Source organism: Schistocerca serialis, chromosome 9, assembly GCF_023864345.2.
Source record: "Schistocerca serialis cubense isolate TAMUIC-IGC-003099 chromosome 9, iqSchSeri2.2, whole genome shotgun sequence".
Taxonomy (NCBI): Eukaryota; Metazoa; Arthropoda; class Insecta; order Orthoptera; family Acrididae; genus Schistocerca; species Schistocerca serialis.
Genome location: NC_064646.1, coordinates 144,750,536 through 144,770,221, shown reverse-complemented (window position 1 = coordinate 144,770,221; position 19,686 = coordinate 144,750,536). Strand labels below are relative to the sequence as shown.

General features: G+C 41.6%; 1 protein-coding gene across 1 annotated transcript in view; it reads left to right on the top strand.

Moving 5' to 3' along the window:
• Nucleotides 1–16,824, top strand: part of LOC126419428 (uncharacterized) — a 66,649-nt gene extending 49,825 nt beyond the window's left edge. Inside the window, exon 3 of the mRNA XM_050086616.1 lies at nucleotides 16,532–16,824. Coding sequence (XP_049942573.1) covers nucleotides 16,532–16,783 — 252 coding nt within the window. The 3' untranslated portion in view covers nucleotides 16,784–16,824. The remainder of the gene's footprint in view (nucleotides 1–16,531) is intronic.
• Nucleotides 16,825–19,686: the final 2,862 nt, after the last annotated feature.

Sequence of the window (19,686 nt, the reverse complement as noted above, 5' to 3'; positions counted from 1 at the left end):
GCCAGTCTCGTGTGTGTGTGTGTGTGTGTGTGTGTGTGTGTGTGTGTGTGTGTGTGTGTGTGTGTGTGTCCCGAGGTTCTGCCATTAGTGGGTTAGAGGCATCTTGTAGCAGTGGTACATCCTCCATGAAAACTCCGGGAATGGTAAGTTGTTGTCCATAGACCCGATTGGCAGGTGAAGCACCGATCTCTTCCTCCGATGACATTTGCAGGTCGAAGAGTATCAGCAGAAGTGCTTCCATCCAGGCAGTGTCATGGCAAATAAGGGTGGCTTTCTGCCTCCTATGAAACCACTCCACTATGCCAGTAGAAGCTGGATGGTAGCTAGTGGTTCTGTGCAACTACATGCCACACAGTCGGGCAATGTGAGTTAAAAACATGAAGTCCAATTGGTGACCTCAATCTGTTGTGACATGACTGGGGCATCCAAAATGTGCCACCCAGGTATCAACAAGGGTTATGGTGATGGTCTCAGTAGTGTATTCAGCTATGGGCATTGCTTCCAGCCAATAAGTGAAATGGGCCACCACCATTAGCAAGTACCATTTGTCACTGGATAGTGGAAACGAGCCCACGATATCCATGTGCACATGCACAGAGTGCTGTGTCATATCAGGAAAAGTGCCAACAGGCAGATAGATGTGCCTCCTGACTGTGCACAATGATGGCAGTCTTTCCAGAGTCCTGGCAAAATGAAACGTGTGGTTATGAGTGATGCGGTAGTGTTGGCACCATGGTGTGACAGTCCACAGAGGCAGTTGAGACCACTGTGCCAGAATTTCTCTGGGAGAAACAGGAAGTGTGTGGCTGTTGATATGTTGCACCAAATCATCTGCTTGAAGATGGGAATAGACACTAGTTTCAGTTGCAGGCCACTGGAGGTGTCATTGTGGCAGCTGTCCAGTTGTTCATCACTCTATTGTTCTTGGGGAATGTCCTCGAAGTTCACAAGAGGAGAGCCAATGGTGCAAGCACAGGACAAATAGTCAGTGACAATGTTGTGTATTCCAGAAATATGACAAATGTCTGTGGAGAATTGTTACACGTACTCCAACTCAAAGGAATAGCATGGCAAATATTTGGTGTTGTTGACTTGAAACACGTGAATGATGGGCTTGTCAGTATAAATAACGAAGGCAGGGGTTCTGTTGTCAGGCAGAAGTATTTTACACCACAAGTAACTCACGGTCATAGGCACTCAACGTTGATGGCTTCTGTGAGAAGAAACTGAGTGTCTGCCAGCTACCACCGACTGCTGCTGAAGCACTGCACTTATGGTGGTCTGGCTACTGTCAACAGCCGTGGCCATTTCAGCGTTGTACACCAAGTGCTCAGGCAGTGTCGCTTCTGCAAGGTTTCAGAGAAGCTGTTTTCTATTATGTCTGTCCAGTGCACAGGAGTCCTTCTCTTCACAGTGATGCTGCATAGAGCTGCTGTCAGTGGCTCAAACACAGCAGCAGCATCAGTGAGATTGCACTGATAAAAGTTTAGCATGCCCAAGTAGTGGCCTAACTCTTTATGCGTCAGTGGGTGTAGGATGTTTAACCTTGCCTGTACCTTGTCAGCTAGCAGTGTGGATCTGCTCAGCATGATTAAGTGTTCAAGAAACTTTATATCTGAGGCACATAATAGCCACTTCAAGGGGTTAATAATGATGGCAGCCTCATGCAGGTACTAAAAGATGGTCGTCAGGTGGTGACAGTGGAGCTCAGGTGACTTTGCGAAGACAAAGATGTCCTCAAGACATTCAAAACAACATGGTAAACCTCACAAGATACTATCCAGGAAATGCTACCAGGTCTGGGCAGCATTCTGAATTCCGAATATTATGTATATGCTCTTGAAGAGCCAAAATGACGTGATGATTGCTGCTTCTTTTGGAATCTGCATAAACGCCTTCGCACAGTCAATTTTACTGAAAATTACTGACCCCACCAGCATGTGATTAAAATCTTAAAGGTGTGGTGTGGGACATTGGTCCAGCACCTGTTTGTGAATTCAAACTGTGACAGTCTCAACATAGGCACCACGAATTGTCATTTTTGGGGCCTAAGTGGATGGCTGCTTGATGGTTGGACAATGCCCTGTTGCACCAAGGTCTAAACTCAGCCTTTGACAGTGAGCCTGCTTGGCATGAGTCAGTGTGGACGGCATGAAGTTGGAGAACCAGACGTAGTTATGATGTTGTGGACCACTGAATGTTTCACATCCCTAGTAACACCAGGTGGGCGAGTGAACTCCAGAAAATTGGCAAGGATGTTGATATATGGTCCAGGGTAGTTAACTTGTTTTACAGTAAAAAAAGCAACCTACTGTTGCTATTCTGCAATATTCAAACTTGCATTTATTAGTTGGGCATTTGCAATAATGGCAAGCAGTTTGTAGTGTCCAAGGAAATCCACACCCAGGATTAGCTCACTGAAGTCAATCACAGGAAAGATCCATATGAATGTGTGGCATGGTCTGAGATCCAAATTTTTTTGGTGTATACCATATTTTGATTGCTGAATTTTTTGCAGCCTTGAGAGATAACACCTTGGGGGTCCTGCGACCCCTCAGCATGGCTTGTGGTAATATTGACAGGTCATAACCTGTGTTTACAAAGTATGTGACATCACTGACCCATTCTGCCATGAGGAGTTGCTTTGACATAGCACTGCAATCGGGTGCACCTAAGTCTGGTTGCAGCTGGCATTTGGGTGCAAACAGGGTGGCTGGCACTTTGTCATGTCATTTCCGAAGTGGGTGTCGTACCAGCAAAAGTCATTTGGCAGATGATCCGACATCTACAGTGTGCCGCTAGAATGGCTAGTACTGCATTGCCTATTCCACGGGCCAGTTCAACAGTGGCTGGATTGGCTGCCACTACAGTGTCTGCTCCCCTTTGTTTGCAAGTGTGCCAACTAACTGACCTGTGAACTGAGAGCTGTCACCTGTGCAGCCAAGTTCTGGACTAGCTGGTACGGGTCAGCATCCGAGGCAGTGGGTGCAGGAGGCACATACCACCATGGAGGTGGGGGAACAGTGTCATAAGCAGCCCAGCTGTGACACAGGACACCATTCTCAACAGGCCAGGTCAGCAACAGTGTCCAGCTGCATGTTGGTCTGTATGGCTATCACTGCTTGCACCTGTGCTTGGAGGTGGCACACTCAGAAAGTGCCCAACAGAATGTTTGGGACCATGCCGAATTGTGCTAGGCTCCACAGACGGCACTGAAATTGAGATGTCCTCCTACTGCTGCATTCCTGTTGGAGCAGCAACTGATGCACTTGTTGCTCTTGCAACAGCAAAACCTGATGGATCAGCTCCTCCTTTAACTGTTTATACAACTATGAAGACTGCATCAGCAGGGCAGTAACAGTAGGCAGCAACAGTAGGAAGTGTCACGCAGAAATTTTCCTGAACTGTCTCTAGCTGCACAGTATCCATGCATGCACGGCATACCTGTAACTTGCGCTCAAGCCTCTGGTTGAATGCTAGCACTTCTTCTACAGTCTTTTGCAGTTCTTCAAAAGTTGCCAACTTGGCTTAGAATCAAGTCCTCACATAAGGGAAAAACACACAATAAAAATAACTCAACAATAAAAGTCACTAATTAAAAAGTAAATACTCAAAGTTCAAATGTTTTTCACGCACATCTACAGGCTAGCACAGAAGTGTTCATTTGCTAAAGTTACTGTTTGCTCATGAAGACACCGGCACTGCGCCACTCACAGTTCCATGTCGCACAAGGCGATTAGAGTTTTTCACCATGTGTTCAGCCTGCTGATCACGTCAGGGTCACCAGAGAAGTGGGAATGAGTAGGATCGCCACTTACAAGTTAATGGTGTAGTGGGCCAGTTTTGTGGCTGCACCCATGCACTATGGTCAGGGCATAGGAATTGGTGGTGGTAACTGACAGAAAACATGTCCGCACAATGATATATTTATTGTAGCAAGGAAACACACAACCAATTAACAATAATTTCTAATGCCAAAAGTCTGTGCTCTCACAATTGTGGGGTTGCTGTAGCCAGTGTTGCACAATAGATGTGCTCGAATACTGTTCCCAGAGGGTGTGCACTCCTCAGTGATTGAGCATGTGGTCCAATCACATAACTGCAGGAAAGATGACGGACATTTGAGCAGATGGAACCTACAACTGTCTTCCAACCCATGGGTCACTGTGTACTTCGTGGTCATGATGTAATGAGATGGACATATCAAAAGCACTGTCTAAATAATCTCATCACTTTAAGATAGAACCATGTGGCCTGTGGCAAGCAACAGACACATTGATTTGTTGCTCAGTTTGCACTGGTCTCTGCTCTGTCTTGTGCATGCCAATGTGTGTTGCACCATTGCCAAGACTTTGCCTGAAAGTAAATCTGTGCATACCACTATCTTATGCTGGCTGTTAGTATGGCTCACACATGTCTCGGTGTGGCTGCCACAAGACCTTCAGAATACTGTACAAGGGAGTGCTCATTATAGCCATTGGGCCATTCATGACTGGCTAGGCAGTATAGGAGAGACTCTTAGCCTCAAGAGAATGGCTGCTATTGAAGAGTACGTACTGTTGATTGTTGCATGCCTTCATGTGGGTGGTGCTTTTTAGGAAGCCATTAGAGAGATGAAGAACAGTGTCCAGGAAGGTGGTCCATTTAGTTAAAGAATACCATGTGAAATGAATGTCTGTATTGAGGCTGTAGAAGAATGAGAACAAAGTGCCTTGGCTGTGGAACTAGTCTGTGAAGATATAATCAATGAACAAAAAACAGACAAGGATTTAAGAACACTAGATGGCTAGAAAGATTTCCTCTAGATGGACCATGCACCAGGTAGTATATGAGGGTGCCCCGCTTATGCCAATGGCCATGTCAGTATTTGTTTTTATACCTTCCCCTCCAAGGAAAAGTAGTTCTGCATAAGCAAATGCTTGGTTAGGCACGTACAGAAGGAGTTGGTGTGTTTGGAGTCAGCAGGACACTGGGCAGTAGTGCTAAATAGTGGCAAGGTCACGGATAAATGGGATGGTGGTTTTTAGGGAGAGGGCATCACCACTGGCTTTCAGGGATTTTGGTTGTAGAGTGGTGTAAAGATGTGTGGATTGTGTTCCTAGTATAGGAAGTTAGATTGACATGGGAAGTTAGATTATTAGAGCATCGGATCAGGGATGTTGATCAATAATAGGGAAGAGTCTTTCTGTGGAGCACAGTAACAAGCTGCAATGGGGAATCCAGTGTCATTAGGTTCATAGATTTTGAGACTAGTCTAGAAATTGGATATGTGTGTGGATAGTTGGGGTGGAAAGGGAAATAGAGATGAATTCTGGGGCAGAGGTTCTGGAATAGACTAGAGTTTGAGCAGGTATTTGATATTATGCTGGGCTACTGGGATGAGATCACTTTGGCAGGCCTTGTAGATGGAACAGTCAGACTGTTAGTGGACATCTTCTGCCAGTTAATTACTATGGATAATTGTAACAGTGGTATAGTATGTAGGAAGGATTATCAGATCAGTGTTCATTTTAATGTTGTTGGTAGCTACTCTCTCCACTACAGAAAGGATTGTGTTCTTTGTAAGGGACTAATCAAAGGAAGTTGGCATCAGATTTGAAATAAGGAACTTGTGGGATGTAACTAAATATACTGCTGAGTATGAATGGGATGAGTCACAGTTGGGTAAAGGGCATGACTGAAAATGGCAATGTTCAGTGTTACCTTTCAGTCCATCTCCATTATCATTGGTTCTATCTTCCCCCTCTCCCTTCCAACCTACTCCACCCCTTCATCGCAAGCTACATGCTACTTCCACTGGTCCTGGTAAGCCAGACTCATTGATGCCATATTCTTGTCCCATTCCCTTGCTGCTTCTCTCCCCTAGCATTCATCCTGCATTTTGGCAACTGGTAAAACTTGTAGGTGGAATAATCCGACAGTTAGTAGATATATTCTGTCAGTTAATTACTTCGCTCCACTGCTCTCTTCCCCTCACCACATCCTTGCTTGCTTCTCTTACCCATTCTATATTTTGTGTTTATGTGTATGGGAGGGGGGGGGGGGGGGGGGCATGCACATGCTTTTGCCTCCATGCATCCCCTATATCTGAGCCACATATTTTGTTATTTGGTCAGCCCATTTGTCCTTCACGATGGATAAGCAGCACATTGACCTTCAGCTTCCACACTATCAGACCAGGCTGTTTCAACTTGAGTGCCCACCTGCAAGAATACAAATTCAACAGCCGACGTGCAGGCAGTCGGACCATAACACATGCGACCCTTCTACCCATCTGCACTGGTCAAGTACATGCAGGCAGGGGTCACTAAGAGATTCATATAAATGTGTATGCTCCAATAGTCCTGTGGGCCTACCCAATTTGACCATGCTACAAACATTGAAGCTCAACGGCAACGTGGAGTTACACCCATCTCAGACAAACTGGGGGAAAGAAGATTAAGATGGTATGGTCACATCATGCACAGTAAAGTGGACTTGATGGCAAGAACAGCTATGCACGTGGACAAAATGGCTGCTGACCTCATGGCATGCCCAAAATGTGATGGATGGACCGTATCAAGTAGGATCTGGAATTCATTAATGTCATCTATGAAGATGCCCTTGACAGACCCAAACAAAAACCAGACTCTGCTAGCTTGGTATAAAAACTAAGAAGAAGAAGAAGAAGAAGAAGAAGAAGATTGATCAACAAATAATAAATAAGTTTCACATGTTACTAATGATAAGCAGTCTTCTCAGTGAGTAAATTTAAAATAAAAAAAGGAACTGATAAGGCTTATAACTGTTTACTTAGGACTTCAGTAATTATGTTAAATGGTCTTCATTTCCCAAGGGGAATAACTTGAAAAGTAATTGGCCTTAATGTCTTGAATATCCAGTAAAACACATTAGATTATTTGTGGAGATCTATATTGCTTAGGTATAATATGCTTTTTGTATTGAGATTTTCAGAAAATTGAAAGTGCTATCCTTATTTTTTTAGGGTTTCTTTGCTTTTCATGTTTGCCCAGTATACGCAGCCAGACAAGAAAAGGTGAAGCACCCAGAAGAAGGGAAAGAGAAGAAATGAAATTTCATGGCCTGAGAAGATATGCAATATAATTTCAGTAATTAGAACATCGATCCAAATTTACAATCTGGGTCCACTTATCAGTATAACACTGCACCCCCTCCGGCCCACATGCTTGAGCTGATCTGCTTTGAAACAGTGTCATAAAGCCATTGTATCCCATTCTGAGACAAGCTGGCCCACAGCTATTGTAGCTGGTCATTGATAATCTGGATACCAGCACTGGTGTGGATTTGACATCCGAGCTGGTCCTACACAATCTGGCCGCAGCAGTACCTCAACACCATGCAGGCAGTTCATATAGAGACTTGCCATATGTGCAAGAGCATTGTCTTGTTCAAAGATGGCACCACAATATGCCATACTCCGTGATGAAGGTGACCCAGAGTAGCTCAGAATCATGAAATTTTGTACGAAGCAATTCATTTGCAGCCCATGCTTCCCAGTCACACCAATCCAAATGCAGTTGTTTATGTTGTGGTGTTAATGGTAGCCTACAGATTGGATGGTAATTCTCCAGTCCAGCTGCTCCAGTCTCCTACCAATGGTGCAGGATGACACAGAGTGGCAGACACAGATGTGAAGGAGTTACAGTGTCTTGGTGCACAATACAATGATCCTAACTTGAAGGTAGTCAGATACGAGTGACTGGAAGCTTGATGACCAGTATGCCTGCTCTCAGATTCTAATGTAGTCCGATATCGGACCACTGTAACATCTAAATGCCCCACAAATCTGTTATTGCACAATTTGACCTGTCAGGTCAATGAAGACTCACAATGAGGCTCCTTTCAAACTCTTTCAGGTGCTGATAATGCTGTCTCACAAGTGTGCAGAATCTCCATTTCATTAAGTGTGACTACTCAATGTCTAATGCTTAACACTCCCCTTATATATCCTACAAGGCTTGGCAACAATACTAGATGTGAACAACACCAACTCATTCAGGTTGTCATTCTGCCTGTCACAAACAATTGCAAGTCTAATAATTTACACACCTGCTGATTGTAGGTACAAATAAAAAATTACATTGAACCCAGCCATGTCTTCTGGATGCTTCACATATTTTCTTGAGCAGTGCATATGTCACATAGTGCATTTTGTCTGATGTTTTTATATCAAATATCGTGTGTCTTGTATACATCAAGAATAAACATTGTTGTTCCGAGAAGTTTCTCCTCAGGTGTTATCGTATCAGATAAATGTATACTACATTTGTCAGTTCCATTGATTAACTATTGAATGTTCTTTGTTGGTTCCCACATTGTGGCAAACATGGGGAGGGGGGGGGGGGGAGGGGGGGGGGGGAGACAAAAATAATGTTTGATAGTGTTTTTTGTAATATGTGTTACACATGCTTTTGAAGGTCTTAATTTTATGGATTGATGCTTGTAATTTGCCACTGTTGCCCGGTTTATTACTTCGTGCTGAGAGCTAATGGTTTGATTTTTCAATCATATACTTTTAGAAATGTTCTTCTCTTGTAGTTGTCTTTGAAGATTGCTGAAGTGAAAGAGTGCATTTAGCTTCCTTCCTCTCTAATCTTGACATTTCACCTATGAAGCAATGTTCTACATAACAAGAACATCAGTGGCTCCACAAATCTGTAATAGAGACTTCTTTAGTACTGCATCTAGTCCTAAATTAATGGATAACTTAAGTATTTAAAACCATTCTGGTACAGCATGCAAGTTAATTGTGTCATGTCTGACAGTCAGTATCATATTCATCCTATTATGGACTCTACTACAGCCACTGACTGTTACTGCTCCCCATTAAAACTGCACCTGAAAAGACAACAAACAGCAAAATTTTACTTATTGTCCACGTATTATATACCTTTAATGGTAGTAAGAATGCAACATGTTATCTTGGATGGAGACTTATTGGCAGACTTCACGGCACTCACATTTTTGTAATTTTTTTAATACATTGATGGAAAAAAAATTGTAGTGCCATAAATAGTTACTGTAGACTAATTAAATTTTGGGAATACATTTGTATCAATAATATATTTAAGTTATTAACATTGATAGATCACAGGTTAATGTAAGCACAGGTAAGCCATTGCAAATGTGAACTGCCGGTACATTAATAACTTGTGTACCCACTAGAATGTTCAACGCAAGCATGCAAATATGCATGCATTGTTTTGAACAGGTGCCAGATGTCAACTTGTGGGATGGAGTTCCACACCTGTTGCACTTAGTTAATTAGTATAGGGATGGCTAATGCTGCTTATGGCTGACACTAGAGTTGTCTTCTGATGATATCCAATATGTACTCATTTGGAGACAGATATGGTGAGGCCAAGGCAACATGTCAACACTTTGCAGAGCATGTTAGATGCAACAGCAGTATGTGGATGAGCATTACCTGTCTGAAAACATCCTCTGGAATGCTGTTCATGAATGGCAGCACAACAGGCTGAATCACCAGGTTGATGTACAGGGTGTATGGGGTAACTATGAGAGTGCTCCTGCTGTGATATGAAGCTGCACCCCAGACAATAACTTCAGCGTGTGTCCAGTGTGTCCAGCACACAGGCAAACTGGTTGCAGGCCTTCAACTGGCCTCCCCCTAATTAACACAGGCCATCACTGTCACCAAGGTAGAACCAGCTTTCATCACAAATCAAAACAGATGTCCAGTCTGCCTTCCAATGAGCTCTTGCTTGATACTACTGAAGTTGCAAACGGCGGTGGTTTGGTGTCAGTGAAATGCATGTTATAGGGTGTCATCTCATAGGTGTGCTTGAAGTACCCAATTTGTAACAGTTTGTTCTGTAACTATGGTGCTAATGGCTGCTCAAATTGCTGCTGCAGATGCAGTGTGATGTGCCACAGCCATATGTTGAACACTCTGGACTTCCCTCTCAGGAGTGCCATGTGGCTGTCCAGAGCCCAACCTTCTTGCAACCATACATTTTCATGACCACTGCTGCCAGCCATCATGTACAGTGGCTACATTCCTGTCAAGTCTTTCTGCAATATCACAGAAGGAACAACCAACTTCTTGTAGCCCTATTACATGAGGTCATTCAAACTCAGTGTGGTGTTGATAACAGCATCATAGTTGCCTTAAAGGCATTCTTGACTAACATCAACTCACCACATCCAGTCTCAAAGGTAACTAATGCTCTTAACCATTACAGCATGTATTTAAAGCAAATCTGATTTGCATTCTCATAATTGTGCAACTCATGCCACTTTTATGCAACCGGCATGAAATTTGGACAGATATCATCTTTCAGATATAAAAACATGGCTACCGACTTTATTTTATGTTGCACAAGTCCTCCTTGGTAAGTAGATTAATGACAGAAAAGACCCATTGTGGTTTGGCAACAAAATTCCTAATTTAAGACCAAAATTTGTTTGGTAATTTTGCTTTCCTGTATGTTCTTAGTTGGTACATAGTTCTTATGTATTAAATAGTTGCACATGAAATCTAGAATGTATTAGCAGTTTTAACAATGAAGGCTCTGATCAGCAGTTTTAACAATGAAGGCTCTGATCCGGGGGTGATGTCTGTCAAATAATATTGTAGTTCGTGCTTTTCTCTATCTATTTTCTCGTTTGGCAACAAGGGTATTGACCACGGGTTGCCAGTACCATGGCCTGCCAGGCCCCCCAACTTGAACTCACTGGATCTGTTTCTGAGGGGATATTTAAAAGCTTTGGTGTATTCCAGTCCAGTTGATAATGTTGATGAACTCATGGAACACATTGTGGATGGTTTTCAATGGGTTCAAAACATGCCTGGGTTACTGAATGTGTACAGTGTTTGTATAAAAAGTAATGAGACTGATTTTTTGCAGATGCGACTGTACTTCACAGCACGTGTTCACCTGGGGGATTGGTGGTGGGGGGTGTCTGGCCAAAAACATGCAGCATGCCAGTCGCCTGTGGGCTCTTGTCTTGGCAGCATTGTGCGTTGAGTGGACATGTCACAAAGTCATCGCTCGTGACACAACATGCAGAAAATGATCAAGTAATATTATGCCATCAGGTTTTGTGAGAAATTAGGAAAATCGGGTACGGAATCATTGTATATGCATCAGCAAGCCTTTGGCGATGATTGCCTGTCAAAAGCCCAGGTTTTCAGATGGGTGAAGATCTTTAAAGAAGGCCGGGACAGCGTTGAGGATAAGGACCACTCTGGACACCCGTCAACTAGCAAAACTGATGAAAACATTGACTGTGTTCATGTTTTGTTGAACACCAACTGTCAAATGAATGTCAGGATGATAGCAGACGCCCTCAGACTTGATGAAATGACAGTGCACAACATCATCACCAAAAATTGTCAATGAGGAAGATCTTCACCAAGATGGTTCAAAAGATTTTGTCAGACGTTCAACAGCAAGCATGTGTGGATGCCTGCCAAACAATCTGCAGGGCCTTGAAGCTGATCCTGAATCATAATGTTATCACTGGAGACGAAACCTGGGTGTTTCAGTATGACCCGGAGACAAAGCGCATGAGTGCCAAATGGCACACCACAGCATCCCCATGTTGAAAAAAGGCTCACATGAGCAAATCAAAGGTGAAAGCCATGCCGATCGTGGTTTTCAATTTCAGGGGCATGGTTCATCATGAGTTTGTGCCCCAGGGCCCAACTGTCAACAGTGCTTTTTATTGTGAAGTGCTTAAGAGACTGAAAACCAGGGTCCACTGTGTGAGGCCAGCCATCGCCAATGATTGGAAGCTGCATCATGACAATGTGCCGAGTCACACCTGCTTCATGGTGGCCAACTACCTGGCCAAGAAAGGGATTCTAATGATTTCCCAGCGCCCCTACAGCCCAATGTGGTCCTGACAGCCATCTTTTTTTTTTTTTTCCTCAAAAGTAAAAACTTCCCTGAAAGGACACCATCATGGGACCCTGGAGGAGGTCCAAGCTGCCATGACAAGGGCTTTGAAGGCTATCCTGGACTCAGCATTTGCGGCAGCATTAGAAGCATGGAAATCTCACTTGCAGTGGGTTGTTGACTCTCAAGTGTCATAAATTGAAGAGTACTAAGTGGTTGTAGCAATATCTACAATAAATTTTGATTCAAAAGCTCAGTCTCATTACGTTTTATACAAACCCTGTACAATAGTCAAGGAGGTGACTTGCTGAAGCCTGCCTTCATGTGAATGGTGACCATGTGGAACACTTGCCATGTGTTTGTCCTTAAGGGTGTATCTATAGTTTTATCCTCAGGAACTCTGTTATAAGGTGTTCACGTACTCAGACATATTAGGAAACCATGGATTTCCAGACCTACTTTTATTAGGGTTATATGTTTGTTTCATTCTTCTCTGCTCACTGCTCATTTGAACCTATAACACACACACACACACACACACACACACACACACACACACACACTCAGTGACCTGTCCTGACTTTGCATGGCTAGCACTACGTGTATACAGCCAGATGACTAAGCCTCGTGTGGTGGTGAGAAATTATATACACACACCTTCTTCATGAGATTACTCTTCACATACAAGTAGAAAAAGATGGTAAGGACTTGAATTTGTTTGTAATTAGCAATAAAAAATTAATTTCAGATGAACTTCAAGAGAAAACTGCAATAAACACACAGTAGTAATTTCCAAGCATCATAATATATATAAAGCAAAGAAAGTACCTTATATTGGCCTCCAAAAGACCACCTAAGCAACAGTGCATGCATGTCATGCTAGATTTTCATATTCTCTTACTCTATATGCACAAACTACTAGTCTTACATAAAAAATCAATAGGACCTTTTTGTAGAAAATTTAATGTAGTTTAATTTACTGCTGGGTTGCAGTTTTGCTAAAGACCATAGTTTTTTAATTATTCAAGAAAAACATACAAAAGTGGCTTCAAATGCACCCTCCCCACCCCCCTTTTCTCTGCCACCCACCATTTTTGTTATGTTGTTTATGTCACTCCCTTCTACCACAAAAAAATTGATGACTGCATGAATTATTTCCCATATACATCCTATTCTGGTCTTCGTTGAAATCTGCTTAGTCAGCTATTTTGTTACATTATTAATTAAATTTGCCTGTGAAGGTAAAAAAAGAAAAGACTTCTGTAAGCCTTATGCAGAAACTAATTAAGCTGATAATTTGATCCAAACTTATCCCTTTAAACTACAGTAGTTTTGTTGTCAGAAAGCCACACAAACAAAAAGATTTCATTGTTTATTTTATGCTGTTAAAATTTACAAAACTGTTAGATAAAATTCACACAAGTACAAGTTTTAAAATCTGTGAGTACATGATTAAGCTGGTAGTGCAATAAAGCTCAGTCAGTGAAGACTGTAAATAGTGGAAAATCTGAAACAATTCATATAGTCACAAATTTTTGTACATTACAAGGAGGGAGTGCCATGAACAACATATGAAAAATCCTGACTGGTGGGGTGTGAGTATGGTGTTGGGGCTGTGATGAAGGTCACTTTCATACATTTTTCTGGGATAACTTGAAAACTGTGGCCTCTACCGGAAATGTACCTCACAAGCGACCCCTTGAGTGTGAGGTCAGAAGTTCAGTTTTCAGTAAGCCTCATTTGAGAATGTTGTGTTAGCAATTATGACAGGAAAAAAGTAAGCTGCTAATGGCTCACCATGTGGATAACAAGGGCGACAGAATATCAGTGTCTGGGAAATGCAGAGATCAACCTTCTGAGGGATGTATGTGTTATACTTCACAAAATGGACATTGTTGACATTCAAGAAATGTTCAAAACAAACTATTAACTTGCACCATTAATGTCAAATGAAAAATGGTGCAGCACAGTGATCACAAAGGTTTGCACAGTCAAGCTCTAAAGCCATCTCCTTTGGAGTTACAAACCATGCAAGACATTCAGCTACATATCCGCTCATAAAGAATGCATATTGAATCATATTGGTGTAATGGAGTGATGATAACTGATGGACTGTGATAGCATGCAATCGAATAAAGAACAGTCTATCGTGAAACTTTCTATTCTTTAAGGCATCACTGCAGACAGTGCAATAATATGTCTTACAGGCATATATATAAAGACTGAATTTCTCCAGTGGTGTCAGATGGTATGACTTACAATGTCATGCACTTTTCAGGAGGGATAGTTTGCTCTAAGGGAGTACGATTTTTATACGCAGACCAGGCATCATGCAATAGTAAGATATTTTGAGCAGCTATTGGCCACAAGCGTAACTCATATTATAATTGTAGTTCTCTTACATCCATTACCCCACTCTTGCTTGCTGTAACATAAATATTCCCTACTGCCCTTGCAAGCTCATGCACATGAGAAAGAATCATAGGGAGCAGAGCACCTCAAACTTCTTGCAGCATAATAAATAACTTTCCAGACAACTCAATAATAAATTCAGTTGGGAAGGGCATAACACAGAATTGCTTAAGTGTCTAAACAAGTATGTATTTGCCATGAGAATGATGTCAGATATAGGAGATATAAATATAAAAAAAACTTGCATACTTTGCTTACTTTCATTCTGTTCTGTCATATGGGATCATATTCTGGGGCAACTCATCAAACCAAGCAAAAGTTTTTAGGGTGCAAAAGCATGTGGTAAGAATCATTTGTGGTGTAAATACAAGAACATCTTGTAGAAACCTGTTCAAGGAACTTAGTAATCTAACCACTGCTTCTCAGTATATTTATTCCTTAATGAAATTTTTTGCAAGTAATACATCTCTATTTCCAACCAATAGCACAATACATAGTATCAATACTAGGAACAAGGACAATCTACATAAAGACCTAAAATCACTTACCTTGGCACAAAAAGGGAAATTCAGGAACACACATTTACAATAAATTGCCAGCAACCATTAAAAATTTGGTTTCAGATAAAGCATGGTTTAAATAGAGTTTGAAAGACTTTTTGATACGCAATTCCTTCTACTCCATAGACGACTATCATAAAAGAGACTGTTGAGCCAGCTTAAGTACAGATATCTGTTAGATTTCAGTTTTGACAACACTTGGTCACAACAGTCAAGATTAGGTATTTTGTGTATGATAAATTTATTAATAGTACATAACAATGTTTCATTCTGACAGAGTGTTAATTCTTTAAATATTAGCTGTTCCAGTTTACTGCATTGTATTAACCTATTTTGACTATCTCCTGACAAATGACCAAGGTAGTAAGTATTATATTCAAATGTTTTACATTTTGGGTCTATGGAACGAAAACTGAATCTAATTTAATCTAATATTATCATCCAGAGTAACAGTTGACATAATTGTATACAAATGTGTTAAGGACATTTTTAAATGTAAAACACAGTGAACTAAATTTTTTGGCCAACTTATCAATGTTTATTGAATGTACTGTATGACTAAAGGTCAAGAAACTTCACACATGAGATTTAAACTAGTGTGGGATAATCAGTTTCTATTTCTAGTGTAAGTAAAAGTAAAGGTGCACAAATGTTTTACTGTTTTATTCAGAATAATAATAAGCTTTCCTTGCCAATTACAGAATATTTTAAATTCAAACAGGAGAAATTTATTTTTGATTTCTGCAAATAATAAACATTAAAATACACCAGAAAATAAAATGGGTCACTGTTGAATGATGATGCATGAGGGCATACTGAAAAGTAATGCCTCTAAATTTTTTTATGTGAAAACTCTTCAAGCTTTTTAAATGAAACAAACATTATTAACATTCTATATCTTTTTTCTTCATACCTATATATTTATTTCTTAACGTGGTCACCCTGGCAACAAATGCACATTGCCCAATGAGAGACCAGTTTGTTGATACCGTTACTGTAGAACATTTGATTTTGTTTACAGAACCACAACCTCACCTCTGCTTGCAAGGCCTCATCACTATCAAAGTGCAGTCTTCAAAGGTTTTCTTTACATTCTGCATTTTGGAAACAGATGAAAATTGGATGGGGTCAAGCTGGTGCTGTGTAGAGGATGATCAATGACAGTGAACCCAAGGTGCCAGTTTGCTGCAGATGTTGCAGCACATGTGTGTGGTCTGGTACTGTTATGCTGAAGGAAAGGGTGCTCCACGAGTACACGAAGTCTTCAAATTTAAAATTCGCTTTCAGCTGCTATTTCTCACATAATGTCATAGTTAGTTTACACACTGCCATGTTACATCTTACAACTTTGAGGCCCCTAGCGGTAGAGGGCTGCAAATGTGTAGACATGAAGAACAACAATTTAGAATATTCATAATGTTTGTTTTATATAAAAAGCTTTGAGAGTTTTTGCATAAAAATTCAGAGACATTAATTTCCAGCACCATCTCGCATATCTACTGCCAACTTGTACTGCTTAATTTATGAAAAATTGATGCGCAATATGTACATTCCATTTATTTAATGCTGAAAATTACAACCAAACAGCAAACTACAATGGCCCAAAATGAAATTTGTACTAAAATGTTTCTATGCCTCTTGATGCTCTTGATTTATGCAGCATCTTTTGCATAGGTGGAGACAATCATATGGCGCTTATGGGAGTCAGGAATAGGAGACCACAGTGACAGGGAAGTGGAGAGAAGAGAACTTAGATACTGTACTCTACCTGAAGATGTTCCCCAGCCGTTCACTCTCAGTCAGTTCAAAATGGCTTTTTATACTCTCTTCTTTGGACTCTGTTTGAGCAGTTTTGTGTTTTTGCTAGAAATAGTCAACTATAAAACACGTTTAATGACATGTCTTGAAGTAATATCAAAAAAATGATCACACTGTGTTTAGTAACAGCATTACAGACTTTTGTTGTTTTCTTGATGCTATTATATCACAAAAATTCACACTTTATTGGAAAATGTTATTAATATTGTAAAGTTTATGTATGTTCAAATTTTTAATTTAGTTTATGAGGATAGTGACGAAGTTTCAATTTTCATGTCAAAAAAATGAAGGTACATATTTTTTTGTTTATTTGCACAGACATGTTTGCAGTGCTGGTATATGGTGAAATCTTCAAATCATATTACTGTAGCTCACTGCTAACCCATTGATAAAGTGAAGACTGGCTGCATCACTCCCTTTCAACTAGAGGCCTGCTAAAGTATTGTGGCATAGCATGGCTTAGGATTTCATTGCGTACCAGGACTTCAGACATTTGCCTCCATTCTGAGGTGATAATTAATACTATATAACTACTCCTACTACCTTGCTTCTTCTATAATTTAAATGTACAACAATCTGGTATAACATACATTTCTGGTTGACCTAAATTGTACTCTGTCCATGAATTTGCTTAAAATAAACGACATGTAGGTGCACAAATTATTAAGAGTATTTGTTTCACATTCAAGGTTACCACAAATTTCCCCAAGTGAAATTCCCTGTTCTTTCCCTGATTTTCAGACAAGTTTTTGCGTTTTCCCTGACAAATTTTGATATCTCAAGTGTAAGTGTAAGTAAAGACATAAATTGACAAAAAATACAAGGACTTCTGTATTTCTCCACCGTTTTGTTTTGTTTTAGGGCACAAAAACAATTAGGGCCATTGCGCCGATGTCATAACTGTGAAACACAATGACAAAGAGAGGAGTTAAAAACAACTACATGTCAATCCCCAACGATGGAAGAGAAGACAGCTAAAAATGGGGACCTGGAGAAAGGTCTATAAAATATGCAATAGAGAAATGGAGATCCAGAACTAAAAATTAAATGGCCTTTGCCATATTGCTATGATGGATAAAAAGTGAAACACATTTGAAATTCCACATGTTGTTCACTAAAGCAGCTGATAACTCAGACATAAACGCAAACGAGAATGTAAAAGGTCAAAAAAAGAGCATTCAGTCAGGAAATGGCAGACAGTTAAAAGTTGAGTGCAACATGCACCAAGTGGTGGGGGAGCACCACCTAACAACAGGCCATGGCTAAAAAGGCAATGCCCAATACGCAATCTAGTTAAAATGACCACCTTGTGGCGGGAAAACCAAGAGGAGGTCATCCAAGCTGCTGGGAGAGGCTTAATAACCCGTAGCTTATGCCAATGAGGGGAGGACCAGTGGTGATACCGAAGTGACACCACCTACTGACATATGGCAACACAGAGATCATCAGAGGGAATGTAAGAACTAGTTAGCTGAGGTATGAGGACTGCAGCCTTGGCAGAAGTGTCAGCAACCTCATTTCGTGTCAGACCAACATGACCAGGAACCCACATAAACACTGCAGTGGCTCCATCAAGGGTGAGCAAGTGGAAGCTTTCCTGAACCCGTTGCACTACGGGATGGGTGGTGTACAGTGCACACAGGCTTTGAAGGGCACTGAGAGAGTATGAGCGGATGATACAAATGAAAAGCCTGTGTAACCGTATGTACTCCGTTGCTTGATACAGGGTGAAGAGCTCTACTATAAATACTGAGCAGTGTGCCGGAAGCCAATACTGAATAATGTCAGTGTCAATGATGAAGGCACACCTGACACAAAATCAGTCCAAGAGCCATCAGTGTACATAAAGGTACTATGGTGAAATTCCATGTGCAGGTCATGAAACTGAAGGTGATAGAGGAAGGCTGGTGTAGTGTCCTTAGGAAGCGAATGAAGGCCAAGATGAACACAAGCTGCCACACGAAGATAAGGTGGTGAAGGGTTGTTCACACTCACTGGGAAAGTTGCAGGGAGCGTGGAGTTGATTAACAAGGTCAGCCAACAGGGCACCTCTTGGACAGGTTCTAGGAGAACAACAGATGGGATGGGCTGCATTAAAGTCACTGAGCAGCAGAAATGGTTGAGGTAGCTGCCCAATAAGTTGCAGGAAGTCATCTCAGGTGACATTGAATAATTGAGGAATGTAAATGGTACAAAGGGAAAAGGTCAAGTGAGGAAAGAAAAGGCGAACTGCAATAGCTTGAAAATGGGTAGCCAGGGAGATAGGTTGACTATGAACATCATCCCGTATGAGCAGCATGACTCCCCCATGAGATGAAATGCCAAACTCAGGCAGAATGTCAAAACAGACCAGGAAGAAATGCGAAAGTTCAAAGTGGTCTTGGAGGACGTAATTTTGTTTCCTGAAGGCAGAGTATAAGTGGATGCTGTGGCAGGGCCACAGCAGAAGCGTCCACGTCGCGGCCCCGGGGAGGACTACTTGTAGTCCTGCTGATTCTGCTACCACCAAGCCATTATGGACACGATTAAATAAAGTGGATGCTGTAATTCTAAAAGCAGCCAAAATCCTCTTTGTTGGATCAAAGGCCATGAATGTTCAATCGGAGTAAAGTCATGATGAGGAAAAAACAAAAGGGGTGTCACCTCAGCGGCTGCCGAGTGCCAGTCTGTGAAGTCTCACTGCTATAGGGCACAGAGGCAGGAGGATCCTGCTCTATGAGGCCCACAGAAGCCACAGCTTTCTTCTGCAGTTGGCCTGTGGAGTCCAATGCAGAGAAACTGTGGGTGGTGCGCACTGACAACGTGGAGGCCAGCCAGGCGAAAGTATCACCTGTTGACATCATCAAAGAGGATCTTCGAGGCAGCGAAGGAGAAGACCATTTGCCTTTGTTGGACATCTTCGAGCCTTTCCGGTTAGCAGAGGAAGACTCAGGTGTAGGTCGGTTAGAGGGTCGTAGGAAATCTTCATGGGAGTATTCCTTCTGTCCTTTCCGACCTGATGGTTGTCTAAG